The sequence below is a fragment of the Juglans microcarpa x Juglans regia genome, chromosome 2S, assembly GCF_004785595.1.
Source record: "Juglans microcarpa x Juglans regia isolate MS1-56 chromosome 2S, Jm3101_v1.0, whole genome shotgun sequence".
Taxonomy (NCBI): domain Eukaryota; kingdom Viridiplantae; phylum Streptophyta; class Magnoliopsida; order Fagales; family Juglandaceae; genus Juglans; species Juglans microcarpa x Juglans regia.
The window spans coordinates 3,305,037-3,329,130 of record NC_054597.1 but is presented as its reverse complement, the minus strand read 5'-3'; the positions used below and the strand labels follow the sequence as shown (position 1 = coordinate 3,329,130).

The following is a 24,094-nucleotide window of genomic DNA, read 5'->3' as shown; positions in this document are numbered from 1 at the left end:
TGTAAGATGATAAATTTAACAAATTAGAAATATAATATTGTTATATTAGAATAATTAAAAGTTAAAAGAAGATTAATTATTTTAACCTTCTTGTTCCTTTATAAGCAGTTGTTCCGCTGATACTGATTGTTGAGGGTCAATTGTTGCTCTTGTTACTCGTTGTGGTAGTCTTTCCCCTTTCTTTACTCTTAATATTCCTTGGTGCCAACCAGTATCACCAAAAGGAAATAACAATGGATATTGCAGTGGATCATAACAGCCAAAATAGTATTGGACTATATGACTTCCACCTGCATGATTGAATACCACAATATTTCGTCCTTTTAAATGTTCTGAATCATCATCTTCAATCCAAATGACTGCTACTTGGGAAGCTGACGGTGTGTTAAAAACACGCTGATCCAAACCCGCATCTGATCGAATATGGATTTTGTGATTTTCTAAATTGGGCAAATCCCCAAGACTTCGAAAGAATGTTGAGTATGGATTAACATGAAGAATATCCATTAGTTGAGCAACAGTTGATGAATCCAATCTTTCGATGTCATAAACACGATTTTCCAATTCATGTTCGGTATCATAAAAATATAGTTGTAGATATGAAGGATGTCCATCCAAAGGAACCAAGTCATTAATGTAATGATAAATTTGACCTTGAGCTCGAAATGTATAAATACCTCTGTTTCTTCTACACAAATCTTTATCAAATTTAACTCCAAATGATGTAAAAGCAAATTTGTCGTTGTATGTGCGAACATACGTAAGAAAGTTGACAGATTCAACTGTATTAGAAGTAAACAAATGGTAAAGTTGGTCTGGAACATCATTTGTAGTTAAAGAGATTGTTCCATCGGCACAACAAAAACCCTTCGTTTCATGTTGAAATCTCTTTGCTTCACAAAATCTACAGAATGGAACTGATGGTAAAAAAGTTGCCTCAAATGGCACTGTTTGTAATATTTTCCTATGACCAGCTGATTGTTGATGCTGATTTCCTATGGAGGAAAAATGAACCATAGAATTGAGGTAAATTCTTAAAGTTGCTATAATTTCTAATAAAGGTATCGTTGAATGAAACTGTATATAAGGGAGGAAAAAAAGGAGAAGAAGTACGACTTAATTTTATATATCTTTCTTACCCTGAGAATTTGTTAACAACCTTGTGTCAAAGTTGGGTTGGCATTGAGGAAGGGAATGTGCCTATTCAATAAAGAATTAAGTATGTTGAATAAAAAAGAATAAAATGATTGATGGGAAAGTACGGTTAGAACAAAGGAAATACAATAAACCTGTTCGATTTGGAGAGAACCAGATGTATGTACATTTTCTGTACATGTATTTGTTGCCCCAAGTGTTAAAGATATTGTGGTATCGTCCAAAGAAAGAGGTTCTGTTGACATAATTTCAACTGTGTTTATTTCCTGATAGGGAGCTCCGGAACTACCAACGGAGGATATATCACTGGTTCCAGCATCAGCACGAAAAGTGCGTTGTTTTTTTGTACAATATGGCCTGACGTCTTCATTATTGTGTATGAATTCTATATGATCTCCCAACACATTTGTTTCATTATGAACGATTCGTTGGGAGAAAAATTGTTCTTCATGTTGAGTAGTATCATTCGTAGAGTTCCTTTGTTGAAGATATCTTTCTTTCTTTTTTTGTCGTACATGTTCTTTTTCTTCTAAAGAAAGAGTCTCATGTAAATTGTGTATCTTAGGATGTTTTGCAGCACCTTGGGAATTATTTTAAACAAAGATTAAAGTAAGAATAATATGAAATAAATAATTGATTATATGATGTTAAATTTGTATTAATTTATTAATATAAACTTACCACTTTTCATTTATACATGGAATGAAAGAACTCTTGTCGATAACTGGATAAAAGAAAAACTTATAATGATGCAAAATCAAAAACTTTTTCAATTTAAGTATATATTTGAACAAAATAAAATCATCTATTGAAAGAGATATATTTGTAGCATCGTTGGTTACCTTGGTAGTCTCAGAAAAAGACTAAAAAAATCCAATCAATTTAGCAAATTCAACGAAACTGCAAAAAATGGAGAATGAAAATTAGAAATGAATAACCAATAGGTATAGAAATTATATGACTGTTATAGCATGAATTGCAGATGAAGAAAGTAGAAATTAAAAACTCACAATTAAATCAATTATTTAAACGAATAAAAAGAAACAACAAATTTTGAAATCCATAAAAATGTTATATTTTGTTTGCAAGTTTTTATATATATTTCTTTTATTATTTGTATTTTTTGTCTGATTTGGGGAAGCCAACTTTTTCCCTTCCTCTTATAAATAAATCTTGTTTTTAAAAATTTCAACATGTTAATAATTGAATATGTATAATTATATGGGTAAAATTCTAAGTATTGATGTAAGTATTTACATATAGAACTGTTTGTTGGTAAAATTTTATGAGTAAGTTTATAGCAATTCTGTAAATTTTTTTTTTTTTGATAAATACGCATATATAACTAATAAGATATAACATTTAATTATGTTAAAACGTTAGTTTATAAGTTTATAATTTTAAGAAATCGATATGATTTGATGATAAAAATAAACTTAAAGAGCAAAAGAATGTCAAATTTTATAAAATTAAATTATATAATTATATTGATTGATTCAATTAATTTATTGTATATTGTGTAATAAGAATAAATTCTAAGGTTTTTAAATGAAATATATATAGCAAAAGGGAAAAAATTGCTTAGTAGTAAGATAATAGTAAAAGAGGTATAATTATAGAATTATAATTTAAAAATATTTTAATTTGATAATATTTTTTATTTAATTGTTATATCTCATTTCTTAAAATCCAATAAGTATTTAATCTAAAATTACATCTCTATTATTCACAAAATTTTTATTTCATTTTATTTTTCAAGCATCTTTTAGAATATAAGTTTATGCAGAATATTATTTTTAATGAGTATGTACTTTATTTTATTAAATTCTTTAATTGAAATTTCAATTTTTAAAATTTACAATATTTCAATAATTGATTATATATAATTATATAAGTAAGACTGTAAATATTGATGTAATTTTTCTAATGGCAAATGTATTTTGTTTATTTTGGAATTATAAAAGAAATAAACTTATAGTTTAAAGTCAATTAAGACAGGTAGAACTAATTGTTTATTTTGGAATTATAATAGATTCTCTTTTATATAGAAGTTGCTATATTTGCAAAATACTCTAGATAATCTAGAGTGGAAGATTTCAGGAAAAATCTTCTTAAAATGTAGTACTATTTTTAAATTAATTCGAAATATTTAATCTATTTAATCTATATTTACAATAGAAATAAATTTTATTATTTACAAACTTTATTATCAATATTCATAAAATTTTTATTTTGTTTGAGTCTTGAAGCATTTTTTAAAATACAAGTTTATGCATAATATTATTTTCATTGAATATGTACTCTATTTTATCAAATTCTTTAATTGAATTTTGAATTTTTAAAGATTTCAACATTTTAATAATTAATTATGTATAATTATATGGGTAAAATTCTAAGTATTGATGTAAGTATTTACATATAGAACTAAATTTGTTGGTAAAATTTTATGAATAATTTTATAGCAATTTTGTTAAAATTTTTTTTTTGATAAATATGCATATATAACTAATAAGATATAACATGTAATTATGTCGGAACGTTAATTTATAAGTTTATAACTTCAAGAAATTGATATTACTTGATGATAAAAATAAACTCAAAGAGCAAAAAAATGTTAAATTTTATAAAATTAAATTTATTTTTAATTAAATTATATAATTATATTGATTGATTCAATTAATTTTATTGTATATTATGTAATAAGAATAAATTCTGAAGTTTTTAATTGAAATATAAATACCAAAACGAAAAAAAAATTGCTTAATAGTAAGATAATACTAAAAGAGGTATAATTATAGAATTATAATTTAAAAATATTTTAATTTGATAATATTTTTTATTTAACTGTTATATCTCATTTTTTAAAATTCAATAAGTGTTTAATCCAAAATTACATCTCTATTATTCACAAAATTTCTTATTAATATTCACAAAATTTTTATTTCATTTTATTTTTCAATAATTTTTTAGAGTATAATTTTATGCAGAATATTATTTTTAATGAGTACGTATTCTATTTTATTAAATTCTTTTTTAAAATTTTCAATATTTTAATAATTGATTACATGTAATTATATAAGTAAGACTGTAAATATTGATGTAAGTTATTCAATAAATAACATTAAATAAATGACTTAAAAGATTTTAAAATCAGAGAAAAAAATAGATTATTCCAGTTATTAATTTACAATATGAAACTAAAAAGTTAAAGGATTCATACTTTTGACACTTTTATAAATAGCTAGTTGTTGGGATATCTTGTTTCCACTTTCAACTTCACAGAGTTCAACCTATATAAAAAATTCAACAATATAATATTCTAGTAAGGACAAAAGCAAAGTTGTAAAGAAAAAAAAAAAAATTTACTGTTATTTAATGTTTTCAGATGAAAACTTGTAAAATATTAAAACATATAAAATCGATTTTAACTCATTTTGCAGGAAGAAATTTTTCTTCCCAAATTTTCTCTCTCCTAGGCGATTATCCGCGCGGCTTCTTCTCCTCCAGCGCAGCTCGGCGCCGCCGAGCCCCGGCCAGGATCACCGCCACCACCGGCGTGTTCCCCTCACGCCGACGAGCATCCCTGCCACCACCAATGTTTCCCACGCGCAGCCATGGTTCTCCTCCGTGGAAAGAGAACCGAAATGGGTTTCTCCCATTTGTGTGAGCTAGCGCCGCCGTACGCGGCCACCGACGCTGACGACCACCATCGAGGAGTCCCCCTCAAGGCGGCGACCAACCCAGCCACCGTCGAAGTCCCCCACGCGCAACCGTCGATGTCCCACACGGACACCGAACCAAAATGGGTTTCACCCATTTATGTGAGCTACCGCCGCCGTACACGGCCACGGAAGCTGACGACCACCATCGAGGAGTCCCCCTCAAGGCAGCGACCAACCCAGCCACCGTCGAAGTTCCCCACGCGCAGCCCTCGATCTCCCCCACGGACACCGAACCAAAATGGGTTTCACCCATTTGTGTCATGTTACGCCGCCGTACGTGGCCACCGAACCTCACGACCACCACCGAGGAGTCTCCCTCAAGGCGGCGACCATCCCAGCCACCATCGAAGTCCCCCACGCGCAGCCCTCTCTCTCCCCCACGGAAACCGAACCGAAATGGGTTTCACCCATTTGTTCACCGATTCTGCGGCCGTAGGCAGCCACCCAAGCCACCGCACCTCCACCAGTTGACACCGACGACAACCTCTAGCAGAGCCACCCACCACGAGGTTCCGTTTGCCTCTCCATCGCACACTGTGAATCTGAGATTCACAGTGTGCGATGGAGAAGTTAGAAAGAAAAAAAACATGCGAGAAATACAGGAAAAAAAAAAGAAACAAGATGCAGAAGTTAGAGGTGAAATCAGAAGAGAATTGCGTACCAACGGTGAGAAGAAATCTCACGGAAATTTTTTTTTCTTCCTCGAGTTGAGTTTGAAAATTGTTCTGTAAATTGTGTAGTTGAGTTTGAGAATTGTTATGTAAATCTGAATTTGAAGTGTATAGATTAGATATTTTATCATTTGAGATATTTTGATTGTTCAGATCATGCTAACTGAACGAAGAAGGGAACGAAATTTTCGAATGCAACGAGAAAGAACAGAGAAAGAATAACGAGAAACTGGATGAAACACTGTTCACTACTGTAGATCTTATACATGCTTTTAAGTATTAGGAAGATATATATATATATATAATAAGCACTTTTTTAATCTCTTTTGAGTTGTCTAGTTCTGATGATCTGGTAATCTTCTCATCTTTATTTACTTGCTGATTCCTATCATCATGTCCTCGTAAACTTTCCTCCAATCATGAATATGAACTATTCCGTCACTGTCAGCATCACTAGTTCATACGACTAGCCAAGTAAATTAACCTTAATAATCCTCCTATTACTCATGTTATTGCAGATACAGTTAGTCTCTCACAGATTTTTGGGGATTTCAGTTTTTTTATATTTTCTTTCTTCCCTGATTTACTCAGAGTCACATGATCTGTCCAGTTTACAGTCCAAAACAGTAAATGATCAGCTTTTGATTTCGACTTCCAAGCATAAGAGCTGTCAAAGTAATACGAAGGTAAATTTTAAGATCGAATTCACAGAGATAATGAGAATTTAATAAATATTTCATATTCGCAAGACAACATATTATCATTTGTGGTGATAAGAAATTTTAAAATAATAAGAAAACAGTAAACTAAATGATCTAACAATAAACAAAAAATAAGAAATGAGAAATAAATTTCAAAAGGTAACCACTATCTATATCGACACCAAAATGGGACTATTTACTAGGGGAGTGTGGAATGAATTAAGAGTGAAATTGTTGGGAAGTTCAAGCACGAGTAAAGCTGAAAATAAAAGTGAATCTATTTTGTTTCTAAAATTACTAAGAATCAAGAGATTTAAAAAAAATATGTAGAAGTTGACTTAAACTTGTAAAAAGCAATAAAACAAACACTTGTGATGCAATTTTCACCCACTGAATTGGTGATGGATTTACTTCTTTTTTCATCTTCTCTCGACCATTCTCTCATTCCTAAAAATCATGGTCGGATAATATAGCTATGAACCACAAATTTTAATCTAATAAAACTATTTGACAAATTATATGACAACTATAAAATAGTGAAAGAAAACCATCAGAGTCATGTTACTTGTTAAAGTATCAATTGTGCCTTTACGTCTACAACTGAGCTAAACCAAGACCAAAGAACTCCAATCCTTTCTAGATGTAAATTAAAATATAATCTATCAAGTTAATCATCAAAAGCATAAAATATTAAAGAAAATCCAACACCAAACAGTTATAGGTTACTTATTGAATCTCAAGCTAAAAATCTAACCTATCATTTCTAGATGAGAAAAATGTCCAAAATGATTAAATTCTAACATCTCTATCTACTGCTCTAAACAAAAATTGCGGGAATAAAAAAAATAAAATACTCAGCCGAAAGTTCTTCCCCGTCAACACAAAAACAACAAAACTCCAGAAAAATAATAGAAAAACAAAGCAGCCGAAGAGAAGGAAAAAACCCCCCGCACGAAAATAAATTTTTCTTTTTAGACTGTGCGTTCCCCTGCGTTTCGCGTTGCATTTCTTGCGTTTCATCTCCATCCCAAGTTCCTGCGTTGCACGTCCATGCCCATGCGTTTTGTGTCTCAGCCCAGCATTTCGCGTGAGTGGGTCTCGCCTCTGCAGTGTGCTTGTTCCCTTTTCTACAGTTCGCGTCTGGTCCTGCAGTGCGCGTCTTCAGCTGCGCGTTTCATCTCCTGGTCTGCCCGCGTGAGTCGCCCTGCACCATTTCCTCTCCAGCCCAGCGTTCGCGTGAGTGCTCTGCTGTGAGGCCACGATCGTGCCTCCCATGCAGTGCATTTCCGCGTGCGTGAAGCCCGCTGTCCGTGCGTGAAGCCTTCTTTCATTTCTTTTTCTTTGTTTTGTTTTCGATCCCTAGCTTCTTAGCCTTTGGGTGCTGCCGTGCTTGTTGGGTATTTCCAATAATACTCATATGCTTTTAACATATTTTCTATAATGTCCTGCAACATAAGTAAGATATGAGAGTAAAATTTTAGCATATTAATTCTTTGTGTGGATCATTTACATTACTACTCTTTTCAAGTATAAAATATCAAAATTTAATATTGAGTCTGGTACTAAAAATTACTACATAATTAAGTGATTAATTTATTTTTTTGGTTAAACAATTCATTCACTTTAATAACTTAATCATGTAGTTTTTAATACTTTATCAGCGAACCCAGAAAAATTTTTGTATGAAAATGACCACCATAAATTGATTCCGGGAGTCAAAAGTCGGAAAAAGTAGTAGGAAACTCAATTTTCTGATGGAGCCAAACAAAGAATAAGTGTAAATATTTACTCTTTAAGTTCATAATAAATAAAAATATATATTTATATAAGAGTTGCCTACAGAATATATTATTATTCTTTTAATTTTTTTTATTTTTGTTAAATTAATTAAATTCTTCTGCTCATCATTTCTATACTATATATTTATTAAGAAAAAAATTAAAAAAATTAAAAAAATAAATTAAGTATATATGATATAAAAATGATAAAGAGAATTATTCTATATATTAAGACATTAATAAATGGACGAAAGATATATCGTACGTGGACGGGTTAGGAAAGGGCAATCGACTGTGCATCCATACCCTTATGATCTTGCCGACACCCCCCACGTGGCACGTACACAGTTCGTTATAGATTGACTGTACAGATTCTCTCTCTCGTACGACCAAACTTTCTTTCATTTTCCGAGTCACATGTCCAATTTCAATTATTTAGTTTATAAAAAAATAAATATAGATAGAAGTCACTGTTGAGAGTAATTATTTTATATATATATATATGATGTGGCATCATCTATATCACACATCTCTTAAATCTAAAATAAAAAAATTAAAAATTAAAAACAATAATATAGTGAATGTAAAGTATATACTGTTATAATAATTTTTCTTTAACATTACTCTTTATAAAAATAATTAAAAATTTGATGCCATCCTTTATTTTTTGGGTTCTTCAAGAGGAATCGAGGAGGAGCATGGACAAAATATACCTATGTGCATTTCGTCATTTTTTTAAAATATTAAGAAAAAAATAGACATTTCATCAATGCACATCATTTTTCTTATATTTTATCGTTATTTTGGCCTAGTTTAAATGTTGAGAATATTTTTAGAATATTTCATCACTATTTATTATTTTTTTATTATTATTCATGTACTTTTTACTATTATTAATTGTTCTTTCATATTTTATCATTATTTTTTATTACTATTCACATAATATTTGAGAATAATTCACTCTAAAAAAAAAAAAAAGAATTAAAACTACCACTCGAAATATCAAATCCTTCAAACAAATATTTTCGGTTTAGTAGGCTAATTTGAAGTATATTTTCCCTTGACTTAAATATAATAATAAAAATTTCCTAATTTGAATTCTTGTAATATATTTTTTGTTTTTCTTTTAAGGATATAAATAAATATAATATTTGAGTGTACAATTCTCAAGTATTCTTTAAAAAAAAAAAAATAGAATATATTATTAAAAAAATAATTATATATATATATATATATCCTAAATTTATTTTTTATTTTTTAAAAAAGAGTGTTCAATAATTGTAAGATTATAAATATGAAATATCCTTTATTTTTTTTGTAATAGACAGCCATTTTTGGCTCCTTATTGTATAGAATATACATACGCTATAGTCTATACAGATAAATCAGAATAGGACTAGAAAAATAATAATAAATCAGAATCGGGCGACAATGTCCAACCGAACCGAACCGTCTCACTCTCCCACTTCAACGTTGAAAAAAAGGTTCCTCGGCGAAAGTATGACACGCCGCTCTTTTCGACTAGACCACGCGCCACCAGTCCCTTTAGCTTCCCGCCTTTTGTCCTCCGTCTCTCTCTAGGTGTTGATCTGAGGGGTTTTGGGCTTTATGAGTCTGTAGCCGTCGATGATAACAGAATGGGCGGAGTCACGTCTTCAATTGCCGCCAAGTTCGCCTTCTTCCCACCGAGCCCTCCGTCATACACTGTGATAGAGGACGACACGCGTGGCGACCGATTTTATATTCCCGAGGCCCCGAGGAGGGACGGCGTCAACGTGGATGTCCTCAAGCTCCGGAACCGTAAAGGAAACGACATCGTGGCCATCCACGTCGAGAATCACAAGGCATCGGCCACTTTGCTCTACTCCCACGGGAATGCCGCTGATTTGGGACAGATGTTCGAGCTCTTTGTCGAACTCAGCATTCGGCTTCGCGTCAATCTCATGGGGTGATTTATCTCTGTGCTCTTTTTTTCTTTTGAAAAAACAAACTGTTTTTGTTCTTGTTTTCTCTATATTTTTTCTTTCTGAGCTGAAATCTGGGTTTTGAGCTATGGGTTTCTTCGTCGTTTGAGCCTTGAGGTATATGTTTGCCTTGATTTCTGGGTTTAAACTTGATGGGTGTTGCTTAGTTTGGTGAATTCTTCTTAGAATTGCACTTGTGGTCTTTGATGTGTAACCTTAACGCTGATGGTTCTGCTTTAAACCGCACCGATCTAGAAGAGGAATGGTTTGTTACTCGTAGCACATTTGAAGGAGAAAGTTGACAAGTTTGGTGATAGCTTTAGTTCAAGGACAGGGTATGATGGAATCTAGCACAGCAGAGTAGGCGTTATAATCGGAATTAAGGCTGTCTAGGCATATTCTCAATTTGTCGAGATCAACGAATACTTTTCGTCTCTACTTATCAAAAAAATAAAAAATGAATACTCTTCGTCTGTTCCTGATCTGACAGGATATCTCCTCTGGTGAATATTCTGTTTGCCCCACAATTTAGTTAGAAAGGGATACCTGTTTACCCAACTAAACGTTGGCATAAACTTGTCCCCATGAAGACTAGAGAAGCCTAACCCGTAGCTACTTTTATGCTTATTATAAATAGGTGGAGAAAGATTTTATTTTTTTCTTTTAAATAAATAAGTAGGGTGGTGAAACAAAGATTATTTGTATGCACTTGTGGGTTGCAGATACTGATGATGATACTTAGAAATAGATAATGCCCGTAAGTTTCTTATTTTTCAGATAACAGAATTAATAAGTTCTCCACTTTTGTGCTTGGTTTTAATAAACACCATATCGAAGAAAACAACTTGACAACTAATTATAGTGCTGATGTTTCAAAATCTTACCCGGAGAGTATCTGATCCAACAATTTTTTGGTCGAAATGCTTCTATTTTCCCTTCAAAGTTGAAGTTATCTGGTAGAAATGCTTAAAGATATCTCTCTTTTGGATGCGTAAGGTTCTGGAATTTCTGCTTGTTGCTAATTAATAGTAACAGAAATCATGGTCCAATGTTGTTTTGTTATTAGTTATTAGCAGCTACAAATTCTAGATTTTCCGCACTACATCAAGGATTTTATTTTTTGCCTGTAATATTTCTTTTTGGGGCATTTTCCGTTTCTGTTCAGTATGTTGACCATGTGATCTCACGTAATTGCTTCCCTAGCTGCCTAGTGTAGAAGTTTATCAAACACGGACATTCAAATAATTTATTGTAAATTATGCTTCATTTCAGTTTAGTGGAAAATTGGACCTTATCAAAGAAACTCTGGCTTGACAGTAGCTAATGCAATATGGAAGGGGTCGTTACTCGTTAGGCCCCACAGTGAAGTTAAACCATACTTTCGAAGAATTTTGATCTTGATTTTCCTCTTTCGCGAGCTTCTTGCAACTTGCATCCCTGTTTGATGATATTTGCTCTGATATAACATCTGCAATAGATTTATTTAAAATTTCTTCAAACGATACGAAAAAAAAAAATCATTTGGATTATTAGAGCTACATAAGTTTGAAGATGCAGACTGGAGATATCTTATCAATTAAAAATGCTGAAAGTAAAACAGAAGTGAACTGTCCTTTGATGGTACAATTTCTCTCGAACTCTTATAATATAGCCTTCATTTGGATTGATTTAATGACCCTTGCTTCCATGTCTTCTGCAGGTATGATTACTCTGGCTATGGACAATCAACTGGGAAGGTTGGATGCTAGCTTCCTATTCCTAGTTTTTTATAAATGGGGAAAAGGGTTTTATTATTTGCTTATATCAACTCTAGCAGTTATATATATATATATATATATATATATATATATCATTGTGCTTGTGCATTTATGGAGTACTTAGATATCCTATTTTTGAAATTTACATGTAATGTGTATATGTGATGTCGGTTCAAGTTAATGCAGGACCTACTCAACATTTATTACTTGGCAGAATGCTGCACTTGAACGAGTCTGGCTAAATTTTTGTTTTAGTTTCATGGATATTGTTATATTCCTTACAATAATCCTCCTAATATGACAGCCACTCATTTTCTTTTGAAACAGCCATCTGAATGTAATACATATGCAGACATTGATGCAGCATATAAATGCCTCAAGGAGAAGTATGGTGTTAAAGATGAACAATTAGTATTATATGGTCAGTCTGTCGGTAGTGGGCCCACTCTTGATCTTGCTTCAAGAATACCAAAGTTAAGTGGAGTAGTTTTGCATAGCCCAATTCTGTCTGGGCTGAGAGTATTGTACCCAGTTAAACGGACATACTGGTTTGATATCTTTAAGGTAGCTTCAGAACATTGACCCTATTGCATTTACCTGTTTCATTTGGTGATTGTCACTAATGTTCTTTTGTTTTAACTTTTAGAATATAGACAAAATTGGTATCGTGAGCTGTCCTGTTCTCGTTATACATGTAAGTAATACTTCGTTTTATTTTCTGTCTAGTCTTGCTCTTTAATCGAACTGTAATCATCTTCTCTCTCTCTCTCTCTCTCTCTCTCTCTCTCAATGTTTGTGGTTTGTGGAGTGTGTGCGAGTAAATGGCAAAACTTCCCTATGCATACACAAAAGAACCGTACAATCTGAAGAACTGATTATTTTTAAGCTATTCTGGACCCACTACCATAGCAATTCAAATCCATCTGACCACCTGCCTCTGCCAAGTTTTTTGCGTATGTATTGAACTATTAAAGGGATCCTTTATGATGCTCTACTAATGTTTGGAGCCAATCTTCATGATAATCAAGCATGAAGCATTTTGGTTTCTTTATACGCTTCATTCTATTGGTCATGCTCTAGTTGGGGTTGGCCAGAGTAGCTCTTTTAAGACTAGTTTTGTTTCCCCAAGTGATGATATTTCATTCCAGTTATTCTGCTTTCGAGATTAAGCAATCCAAAATCCTGTTTTCTTTTCCCAAATATACTTACCGTAATTAATCGTACACATATTATATTCCGTGTTCAGGGGACTGCAGATGAAGTTGTGGATTGGTCCCATGGGAAGCAGCTTTGGGAGCTTTCCAAGGAAAAGTTCGAACCATTGTGGTTAAGTGGAGGTGGACATTGCAACCTTGAGCTTTACCCATTGTTCATTAGACATCTGAAGAAGTTTGTACGGGCAGTTGCCAAAATGAAAGCAACCACAAATGGTTCTCATAAAACTGCAGTAGAATCTGATGCTCAGAGCAGACCATCTGAAACTGGAACTACAGATAAATTTGAATTGGGCCCGGATCTCCAAGAAGCTTCTAGAAACAGTTTAGATAGCCGACTCGAGAAGTCTAGAAAGTCAAACAAGCCTGAAAAGTCTCGCATGAGCACTGACCGTGTTGACAGGTTTAGAAGAAAGGGCTTAGTCTGGTGACTAATTTACACACACAGGCTCACAGCAATTAAATAAATAATGGAGCTAATATATACCTGGGAAGGTAATTTACTCTCAATCCTGATTATGTAATGATGTGTCAATTCTAATATGGAATATAACCAAGGTGATAGTGTTCTTTCACGTAAATATGTATATTTTTTCAAAAAAAATCTGTGTATATATGCTCAGAAATGGAGACGAATCTTGCAAATTTGAATTCTTTTTGTCTTTTATAACATCAACAGCTTCTTTTGAACGCTAAAATCAGGTAGTTTCAGTCATTTTCTTTCATTAGTCTCAGTTGATAACGTAATTGTGCGTGGCATTCTACTAGGGCGAGGGTCCTGGAAATCTACTGGTGTTATCAATCTTTTGGTAAATCCATCTATATGTTTCCTTTTCATTTCTATTGCTTCAGTTTTTGTTAGGGGTTGGGCTTGTTTTGAAGTCTTCTGTTGGATCGTATCATAGGATTTGGGAATTGTAAGTCAACTGGCTGAGCTGCATTTGGCCATTCGAAGTGTTAGCAAATGAAATTGCCAGAATGTGGAAGGGCAATGACAACTTTGTGACAACTTGATTATTACGTGCCTCTTTTTTTCGACATAAATACATATCTATGACATGCCTTTTTTTTTAAGCATGCATTTGCTTTCTTGGGTTTGATGTAATGGAAAAAGGTGACTGGGTTGATCTACTTTGTTCTCCTGGGACAGATTTCTTCCTACTACTAGGGCTGGAAATCTTTCTTCAAAAAAAAAAAAAAGAAAAAAATCCGGCATCATTTTCTTATTACAGCAAGAAATCTCTCAAGGAACGTGACTTTTCTTTTTATGCACCAGTTTTTTTTAAGCCTTTTTATGTACTAGTTATTAAAAGGCCAGAGTTCGTGATAAGTCTGATGGATTTGTTTATCACAATTAGCTGTGGCTCCAATTTTCTTCTTCTTCTTCTTCTTCTTCTTCTTTTTTTTTTTTTTTTTTTTGTGGTTTCTAAATTATGATTAAATTTGAATTGGGGTTTTATGAGAATGCTCTTGGCTTTCTTACGGCTTTTATAGGTGTGCATTGCGTTTTCGTTTACTTGTAGCTGATTGAGATGATTAGATGGTGCGTCTCCCTGAAAAATGGGAAACTGAGTAAAGCGTTATGAGATTTGAGCCGAAGTTCTCTCAGAGCAGATTATCACAAATCGCTGAAGGAAGATAGGAACAAAACAAATTATGCTTTAATACTGGTTTGACAAATAATTGCTGTAAACATTCAGGTAAATAATTCCCAGAAAATTATCGGGGTTTACAGGATTTAAGCCGAAGTTCTCTCAGACCAAACCATCAGTCACAATATCCGGCAAACTGGCCTTTCATGAATAAGATAATCGATATATTATAGAGACTCGGGAGTCATGAAGTTGCTCTAGTTCCACACAAGCCTTTTCCCCTCTGGGAAGTCAAGCAGGAGGTTCCACCAATTCCTCTCCAAGTCCATTCAACGACAGTGCTGAGGCTCTACCATCACACTGAAAATTTTGTAGAAGTTTTTATATGAGGAATGCAATCCCTCACTTGACATTGAAAGGAGATGGGATGGAGAACTTTGAATGACTTATTTGGTTGTCTGATCTACTACCCATAGTTTCTCTTCTAGTTTCCTGCACGCCAGCAATGGTTTCTACTCCACCATAACAGTATCACAATTCAGCAGAATATGAAGTCTTGCAGCATGTTTAAGCCACAACTTACATCTTGAACCACATTAAATTTATCTATGTGATTTCAGAACACCATGAAACACAGTTTGAACAAATGAAATCCAACTAGCACCACATTTTGAAGTCTACCTCCAAGTAAATATTGAGACTGCTCTCTCTCTCTCTCTCAGAAAAGAAGTATAAGCTCAGTGTGTCTAATTCAAATAAGTTGGCCAAAACTTTTCAAGTTCATGTCAACCGTGGAACCCCTTTCAATCAGGAATATCTTCTACTTCAATAGATAAATAAGCATTTTTGAAAATGTGAAACATGGACAAAATATTAAGGCTACAGACAATGTAAAGCACGTCAGTCTTGGTAAATTGTATATTTTGGTTTACTTATTAATCATTTTGAGGGACACCATAAATGCCAAGGATATATATATTTTTTTATAGGACTTCCAGGAGGTGACCATCCTAGTACTACTCTCACACAAGCACCCTTACATAAATGCCAAGTATATAAACTGCCTATCTGATTTGTTTAAACTTCTGAGAATCCTCTGCAACCCAAATGCAGGACTGATCTGGGAACTTAGGCCTAGTTTGTTTTCATAACTATTCTCATCTCATCTCATCTAATCATTACAATTTTTTCAAATTACCACACAAAATAAAATAAACAATTCAACTTTTTCAAATCTTAAAATAAAAATAATATTAAAAAAGTATATTCTAATAATATTTTATTCAACTTTCAACTTTTATCTCAAATCATCTCATTTCATCTGCGAAAACAAACAAGGCCTTAATCTTGGTACTTGCCATCAATTTATGGCATGGAGCTAATAAGTAAAAGGCTAAGATCTCTATGAAGAAATAACTGAGTACAGGTTAAAGCCTTACTTGCGAACTAATGAAGCCCAGCAGATGCAGAATTCCCCTTGCATGCGATATTTACATCCTTCGTTCCTCAAATAAACTGAACGTATAAGAGGAACCATGGCATGCTAAACTTCAGTCTCTTTGATAAATAGACTTGCTTTGCTGCAGATCTTCCTGCAAAATTATTAGCTAAAAAGTGAACCCAATTTTCTACCTGTAGCGTTAACCAATTAGACAATCAATGAAATAAATTAGACATGTTGGAGTAAGTAGAAACTGTGGTATATTGATGAGAAAACACAGAAAGCTTGCTTCATTTAGGATGTTTGATGTTTCCAAGTTATTTATTTATTTTTTTTAAATATACAAGTTTTTTTTTATTGGCAACGGGTGCCCAAGATCAAAATCCTGACTAATTCTGGGGGTGCACAGGCCCTCGACAAGGAGTTTCCGTAATTCAAAGGGAAGTTCTCCCAGTCCGATAGCCCCTAAAAAATTTTTTGCAGCAAAGAGGATTCAAACCTTACTTCTAGAGGGAGCATATACCACTAAGACCAAGGTATTTACCACTTGAGCCAACCCCTAGGAGTTATAAGTAATATAAAATTTTATTGAATCATATAAATAGGCGTTGCTCAAGAACTCATGGAGTATACATTTAGGATTTTCCAAGCTAATTAAAAACTACTTTAGAAAGGTGCAAGTATTAAAAAATGAAAAAAAGAAAGAAAAGGATGCAAGTATAAGCTTAGGTTTCAAGATTACCAATTTGCATTTCAAATCCATGATTGCCTGCTGTCTTTGATAAGCAAAAAACTTCAACGACTAAGACAAAAGAGAACGTTCAAGTCAGAGTCACTAAACACATGATGACATGAGGATTCAGGACTAAAAAAAAAACTTGCAGAGGCAGGGAGATGGTGAAGTATTGACAAAACAAGATCTTCACTTACCCCGATTCTCTGCATCTCAAGGGATTTTTGTAATGCTTCTCTCTTAGTTAGAAGATTCTCGGGCACCCGTTTTAGGGGCCTTCTGTAGTTCTTCCCACGGTAAAGAATTATAGCATGACCTTCTTTTAGCTTTTTTACTGAAACTAGAACTCCTCCACTTTCTGCTTCCAGGAATTTAGCAGTATAAACGACTTGTTGAAACAATCTCTGCTTTGTGATCACCTTGACTACTTCTCTGTATTTCCAGTGCTGATGCAGGCCCTCTATTACACCATCAAAGACCCCACGCCTGCCTGAAGCCAAGATTAAACACAATATGCGTGAGCAGAAGATTCAAATTATGTCCCTTCATTACTTACTTTAATAGCATATTCAAGAGTGGGTTAAATATTTCAAACAAATGCAAGCAAACATTTGATAAGACAGAGTTCCAAAGACAGGCTTTACGATCTCAAACTTTTCACTATTGTTTTATGTTTATTGTGATTTCACATACTCAAATAGTGGTATTAATATATACAGATAAACTAAAAATATATTCTATTGAGTTAGTTGAGCTATCTGCTTCCAAATCACAGCTCTGAAACTAACTTCACTAATAAGACCAGAAAAACCATTATTGAAAAGCAAAGGACCTTGCACATCAAAAGTTGCTGGAAGATCTAGGGACATTTTTCATCACTAATGCACTGCAGGTCGCTCCAACAATCATCTCAATTTGAAAACATCTCTTTTGGAACAGGAAGGTCCACTAAGGAGTCCACTGTCTATGACAGTTACTACTGAGCTCAGGATGTCGATATCAGTTACTGAAAGGTGAGTGCTTTAGTGCAGAAGTAACAAGATACATGAACAGCTCACAAGGTTGCTCATCAATATAAAATAACATATATTAGAAACAGTAACATGTGTCTGCTATTAACCAATCAGAAACAGAATTATTATTATCCAATCAGCAATTCTAACACTACAGAGTAAACTTTATTTCCAATCTTGATATTGGACTAATCTACGGTTTAAAACTTAAAACACCTAACCAACAATATAGATTTCTTTGAAAAACAAAACTTCTCCAGTAAGATGCTTGAATTGAAAGAAAAGGAAAAAAAAAATAACAAACAAACAAGACTCCCCTTTCTGACTCTTCTTTCTTTTTCATCATAGGATAGATCTAATATGCATCTAGAGAAGTAAGCTCTTCCTTACCCAGTACTAAACATCTATCCATCTTGAGTCCTATCTTCTGGAAACATTCTCTCTCCTCCTCCGTTATCATTTCTCGGTCTGCGTCCATCTCAGTAGGCGCCCATCCACCAGTCAACTTTGATAATTCCTTCATCGACTTATCTATCTTTATGTTAAGCTGCCATAACCACAATGGATCTTTCAAATAGCAGTGTAATGCGATAATAAGACAGGGAAATGAAATCCACAAGGACCCTTACAATGAAAAGTTTGCGCTCTTGCTCTCTTAGTTCCCTCTCCAATCTTTGTTTTTCGGCTTCCAATTTGATTTCAACCTCTGTATTTCCTTTTTCCAGGTCACTGAACTCAGTTTGGATATACTTGGATTCTGATAAAGTGCCGGACAAGCTAGTGTTTGCTGTTAATCCATTATCCATACAGACAGCTTCAATTGCTTTCACCCGTGCACCTTCTTCATGAAGTTGGTATTTTTTGAGCTCAGTTTCTCTCTCGGCTATTAAATTTGCAACTCTACAGGGGAGGAAATCCTTGCCTCTATAAAGTATTATTAGAAACTTATTACGCAGCAAAAGAACTCCACCTGTAAGATGCTGCAACAGTATTCAATGTTCAAATACATGCATATCCATGGTTATAAGGCATAGACAAGCATAGATAGTCAGCATCACATGCATAGATTATGGATGTACATGCAGAGGCAAGCACAGCTAATGTTTGAGGCACAACAACCAACCCCATGATCCTTCCAGAAAACCAAACTTCTAAATTCAAGTCTAACAGCCATCAGTACAGGTTTCTGGTGCTCAGATCACCGTACAGGTTTCTGGTGCTCAGATTTTTTTACAGGACTTGGTTTATCATGGGTTATGCCCGGCAGATTGTTGGACTTTCTACCATGCTGGAGAGGCCTTCGAGGAAATACACAAGTTGCAGCAATATGGAAAATGGTCCCTATATGTATGTGTTGGTGTATTTGGCGGGAGCGAAATGATAGAAGCTTTGAAAACCAAGAGAGAACAATGGAGGAGCTGAAAGTTTTTTTCTTTAAAACATTGTTTTCTTGGGTGGGGGCTATTGTTTGTAATGGACTTAATGTCCATGATTTTCTTCTTTCCATTATACATTATAGATAGGTATTTCTCATGTATACTTTCTGTGTACTTGGGCTTTGCCTATTATTATGAATAAAACTTCTTGATTACTTATAAAAAAAAAAAAAAAAAAAAGCAGCTACCACATCCCATGCAGCAGTGCTGTGGTGATTTAAGCACAAAAGACAAGAATCAGCAACTATGGTGTTTAGACAAGGATGATGTTCATGTGAGGGAGATCAAGAGGTAGGCCACCAAGCCTCAAAAGGTCACCGTTAATACGCACCTACTGTTACCTGAAGATGACAAGCATGGTAAAGCCTGCCAATATAGGCAGGCTTTGCCTTTTTGTACAAGGATCAACAGGAATGCTAGCATGTCATGGTATGAATCTGTCTTACCACTCAAAAGCCTATATTCTATTCAACTTGCCTTGAGTTCCAATGCCACTTCCTCATTGTTCATATTCGGGACTCCCCACTTCAGAGCAATCTTCACAATAAGACTTTTCTCCCACAGTTTTAAGATGGACGCAGATAAGCCTTGAAGTTTTCGGTTTTTCCCTTTAAAAAAAGAGTAAAACTGAAATTAAAGTCTTGTGTACACAGACATCTGCATGCACACCACTAGCATGGCAATGAATATCTAGTTGGATGAACAGATTCAGAACCTAATAATAGTCTTTATGATTTCAAAGTGATGTGCCTAAAATAGACTCATACTGATCATTCTCCAACTTTTAAAAACATTAATATTGATTTATTATCTTCAGGCCAGGTATAAACATGAATAGGGTAGACTATAAGCCATGCTTGCTCAAACTTTAAACCCACGCAAATTTGGATAAGTTCATGTCTAAAAAGATAAATGAGATTGCTAACTCATTCATTGCAGAATACACTAAATCGGGTTGGGGATGCTACATAAGAATCCACCACATGCTACATTGAAGATATCCAGGAGATATCCAAACTCGATCAAACACTTAACAATCCAGTGATTTTTCTATAATCCAAATAAATTAATAGCTTTACCAACTCACAATACAAGTATAACTGAAAAAAATTATACAAGAATAAGGTTTCCAGTGTTCTAATAAGCCATTGAGATTCAGATTAATTGGAGCTGTTCTTCATACATAAAATGAATACAGGCGAAATTTTAAAACCAAGTACCACAAAGTCTCAGTGTATGATAAAATTTGAAAAACAAAACTTAATTGCATGTGAAGGACTGATTAAATATTATTCTGCTCCAAACTCAAGAACAATTTTTTTTTTTTTACAAGTATTCCAAACGCAAGAACATAATCAGCAGTTAGGGAAGTTTCTGAATATAAATCCCATCTACAGAAAAGATTTTGAGAGCAAGGAAGCTTCCGACAATAAAATCTAGCATCTGCTTAACATATGCCATCACCCTCTAAAACAGATCTTATATATCAAAGAAAAGCCCAGTAAGTTGTATCCAAAAGTTATTGCTCATAACAAATTGATATAATAACAGCATTACTAAACGCTATTTAGGACAACAACACAAGCAAGTCATCATAAATGATTGCACAAGACTTATACAACAATAGTTGTCTCCAAAAATTTATTTCTCATCTTAGAAAATGACAATGATGATTGCCATACACAAGTAAATAACATTTGTAATAAATAACACGTTTTCTTAATTTATTCTTTCTTTTTTTTTATAAGAATATTTCTACTTTTCTTCTATTATCAATATTAAATTGTGAAATTATATGTTTCCAGAAATTCATATCTTCTAGGGAAAACTGACATACAATGGTAAGCGAGGTAATACCAAGAACAAAATGAGTAGGTAAAGGGTGAGCAAGCTTCCTCAAGTACGTCAATTCGTCATTTGTCAGCTTTGCTCTGGCACGAGGTGGACAAAGTCTAAATGGAGGCCTATATCCAGGAACCACTTCAGGAAGTAAATCTGCATCTACGGGCAAAGGCTTGTCCATCCACCAATCAAGGAAACGAGGTCCCAAGCCATCTAATAATCTCTCTGTTTCTCTCACATAAAGTGATCCACTCACTGGTTGGTAATTCAAATCCCCTTTTGAAGAGATTCCAGGCGGCAAATTTGCTCCCTCGCCTTCACTTCTACACATCTTTTCATCTACACCATTTTCATTGGAGCTAGTTAGAGAAACTTCATAGTTTCTTTCCCACTTCGGCAGACCAGTTTCATAATAAGGTGCTGCTTGACTGCCAGCAAGCCTAGCACGTGTCTTTAAAATGTTCTTTGAAGTCGGCTGATAACTGCACCCTCGATAGACAACAAGAGTATCTTTTTTACTCCAAACAACCAAGCCTCCAGTCTTGATCTGTTTTTTTTTTTCAAAAATGAATTATAAAAGCAACCATCAGAACCAATATACAGAAAACAACAATTATAGAACTTATATGAAATTAAATATAATATGTGTAAGCAGCATTACAAGGAATAGAAAATTTCGAACTACCATGAAATCCATATGTAGTATTAATTTATCAAAAAAATCACCTAAACTTGGACCTCTTAACACAGTCTGCTGAACAATAACATATGTTTAAACTTTAAACAAGAAGCATATTCCATTTGCGCAACAACCAGAGAATGTTCCAGCTAATTTTCTAAAACCAAAGCCCTTTTTTTTGTTTTCCTTCTTGGCTAAACCGAAGAATGTTTAATGGTACGCAGAATGACCTCAGCTGACCCTCCTCATTAGCAGCTCAATTCCAGCTTGTGTCATGTTCTAAATCAACAGTATTTTCCCCCTTACGAAAGACGTTAGTATTCCATGTGGCGGCAGTTTTCATTCCATCCGAAATACCCAACTAATTATCAAATAACTACATAGTCATGTCAATCCTTTTTGTTTTTATATTCAAACATAGCCATTTCAATCAGTCCCCCAAAAATATTCTCTTTTTCTTTTCCTTTTGTACCCATAGATTGGTTCCAAGTGAACCCGGCACATTTTTTTCCTCTGCAGTAAACCCAGTACATTATATTTTTTTAACTTATCGAAAAAAAAAAACGAACCTTGACGATTTCTCGTGCTCTATCCAAATTCTTGCACAAAGGGATATCAAATTTCAACATGGCAAGCTCATTCCTCCTCCAGATCGTTTTAATCTCATCAACTACTCCCTGAGTCACCCCAGCTTTCTTAACCTTCACCCATCGCCTCATCTTAGCGGCCTCAACCCTCAGCCTCTCGAGCAACGCCTTGTCAAGCCTCAATTCCGCCTCAGTCACCGCCTTTTCCTTCTTCATTCTCCGAAGAGCGAACCCCACGTCCCTCTCCCAAGGCATTTTCCTTCCGTATCTCGACCAGTCATCTTCCCCAAGTTGTTCCAAGCAATCCCCAAATCCAAATTTACCAGAATCCTTTTGGGTTTCATCTGAATCGTCGTTCATTCGAAGCTTTTCGATGCTCCTGACGATCTTGTTCACCGCTCTTTCCCCTCTCACGCCAATTTTCTCAGTCAGCGCTTTATCGGACTTTTCGACTCTGGCATTGTTTAAGTTCTTTTTGCTGTTGGGTTTAGAGAGGTCAAGAGCCTCATGGGGTGGGAGAAGAAGGGGGCCATTCATCCACGGAGCTGTGGGCATCTTAACAGCGGCATCGGATTGCGAAAGAGGTTGCTTTAAAGAGAGAGAGAACTCTGGGTTGTTGGCGATTGTGGGATTGGAGGAGGGAGTGTGTTTGGGGGTTTGGGGAGGTTTTGGGTTTAATGAGGATGAGATGGTGAGGTACGAGTGGGAGGGGAAACGAAAGAGAGTTGCCGGCATGGGTGGGTGAGTGAGTGGTGGTGGAGCTTTCGCGCAACTGACGGAGATTTTGGGCTCGCTTTCTTCAGTTTCCAACTCTGTTTGGATTTGGAGCAGCAGATATCCTATTTATTCGTTGGCTTTTTAACTGTCAGCGATCTGGACTCTAATTATTTCAAATATAAAATAACTTCTATAAATAAAACTATTTCAAATATTAAATAATATAATTAAAGTTCTACTATATAATTCAGATGAGATAAAATAAAATATTTTATTTTAAAATTAAATTAAATATTATTATAATATTATTTGTTAATATTATTTTATTTTGAGATTTGAGAAAATTAAATTATTTATTATACTTTTTGTGAAAGTTTAAAAAATTATAATTATTATATGAGATGAAATTGTTTGATTTTGTGTAACTAAACCAATCCTAAAATAATAAAATTTAACATTAAAATTTAATAGCAATCTTTATTTCCATTCATCTGCTCTGTTTTCTGAAGGGTGAATATTGAGCAATACTTTTAAAAAGAAAAATGATTTAAGATGTCTTTGGGTAGTAAGGTATTTTCAAATATTTTGTGAATAATAGTAATAAAATAATGAAAAAACAATAATAGAATATTGAATAGTAGTGAAACATAGATGTAAAGTAATAATTAAATAATGAATAATAATGAATTATTCTAATAATATTATTCTCAGTATCAAAACTAGGCCTTATACACAATTATATTTTAAATAAGGAATTTTTTGTAAAATATCCTATAAAATTATAAAAATATCATCATATAATATTATTGTGAAAATATGTGTGTTTAATTAATCGATAGGTTGGAATTTTGTTTTTCCTTAACGTTTAGACTGCACCCCTTTCCAGGCTTTGTTACTCAGAAATTTCTTCCAGTTTAGTATATGTCCAGGGTGCGTTTGGACAGTGAATTGAAGTCGAAAGTTAAATTAAATATTATTTTTTTAATATTATTACTGTTTTAAAATTTTAAAAAGTTAAATTTTTTATTATATTTTATATAAAAATATAAAAAAAATTGTAATGATGAGATGAAACGTTTTTACTATTTTTTT

General features: G+C 33.8%; 2 protein-coding genes across 5 annotated transcripts; one reads left to right on the top strand and one right to left on the bottom strand.

Moving 5' to 3' along the window:
- The first annotated feature begins 9,432 nt into the window (after nt 1–9,432).
- LOC121252266 (alpha/beta hydrolase domain-containing protein 17C-like) lies at nt 9,433–14,735 on the top strand. 4 transcript variants are annotated; one of them, XR_005938189.1, is made up of 8 exons: nt 9,448–9,975; nt 11,691–11,727; nt 12,076–12,312; nt 12,395–12,442; nt 12,995–13,457; nt 13,731–13,771; nt 13,868–13,964; nt 14,457–14,735. XR_005938189.1 is itself a non-coding variant. In XM_041151823.1 (5 exons), the coding sequence occupies exons 1-5, from the start codon at nt 9,665–9,667 to the stop codon at nt 13,391–13,393; spliced, it is 1,032 nt and encodes a 343-aa protein (XP_041007757.1). In that variant the 5' UTR covers nt 9,433–9,664; the 3' UTR covers nt 13,394–13,607. The 4 variants fall into 4 exon arrangements, 1 of the variants encoding a protein (XP_041007757.1); XR_005938191.1 differs by lacking the exon at nt 13,731–13,771 and having other exon boundaries at nt 13,815–13,964; XR_005938190.1 differs by lacking the exons at nt 13,731–13,771; nt 13,868–13,964; nt 14,457–14,735 and adding an exon at nt 13,692–13,711.
- A 1,162-nt stretch (nt 14,736–15,897) lies between these two features.
- Nucleotides 15,898–23,119, bottom strand: LOC121252172 (chloroplastic group IIA intron splicing facilitator CRS1, chloroplastic). Its single transcript, XM_041151669.1, has 8 exons — nt 22,268–23,119; nt 21,035–21,566; nt 19,655–19,785; nt 18,371–18,721; nt 18,132–18,288; nt 16,926–17,218; nt 16,738–16,797; nt 15,898–16,146 (listed from the first exon to the last, which is right to left on the bottom strand). The coding sequence occupies exons 1-8, from the start codon at nt 23,018–23,020 to the stop codon at nt 16,105–16,107; spliced, it is 2,319 nt and encodes a 772-aa protein (XP_041007603.1). The 5' UTR covers nt 23,021–23,119; the 3' UTR covers nt 15,898–16,104.
- Between the last annotated feature and the right edge of the window lie 975 nt (nt 23,120–24,094).

What these genes read in the sequence shown, in the direction of transcription:
- LOC121252266 (XM_041151823.1), top strand. Translation starts at nt 9,665, where the DNA reads ATGGGCGGAGTCACGTCTTCAATTGCCGCCAAGTTCGCCTTCTTCCCA. An exon ending in CTTCGCGTCAATCTCATGGG is followed by an intron (nt 9,976 to 11,690) that starts GTGATTTATCTC and finishes TGTCTTCTGCAG; the next exon opens with GTATGATTACTCTGGCTATG. An exon ending in GTCCTGTTCTCGTTATACAT is followed by an intron (nt 12,443 to 12,994) that starts GTAAGTAATACT and finishes TTCCGTGTTCAG; the next exon opens with GGGACTGCAGATGAAGTTGT.
- LOC121252172 (XM_041151669.1), bottom strand. Translation starts at nt 23,020, where the DNA reads ATGCCGGCAACTCTCTTTCGTTTCCCCTCCCACTCGTACCTCACCATC. An exon ending in AAGTGGCATTGGAACTCAAG is followed by an intron (nt 18,722 to 19,654) that starts GCAAGTTGAATA and finishes ATACTGTTGCAG; the next exon opens with CATCTTACAGGTGGAGTTCT. An exon ending in TGGATTTGAAATGCAAATTG is followed by an intron (nt 16,147 to 16,737) that starts GTAATCTTGAAA and finishes ATAATTTTGCAG; the next exon opens with GAAGATCTGCAGCAAAGCAA.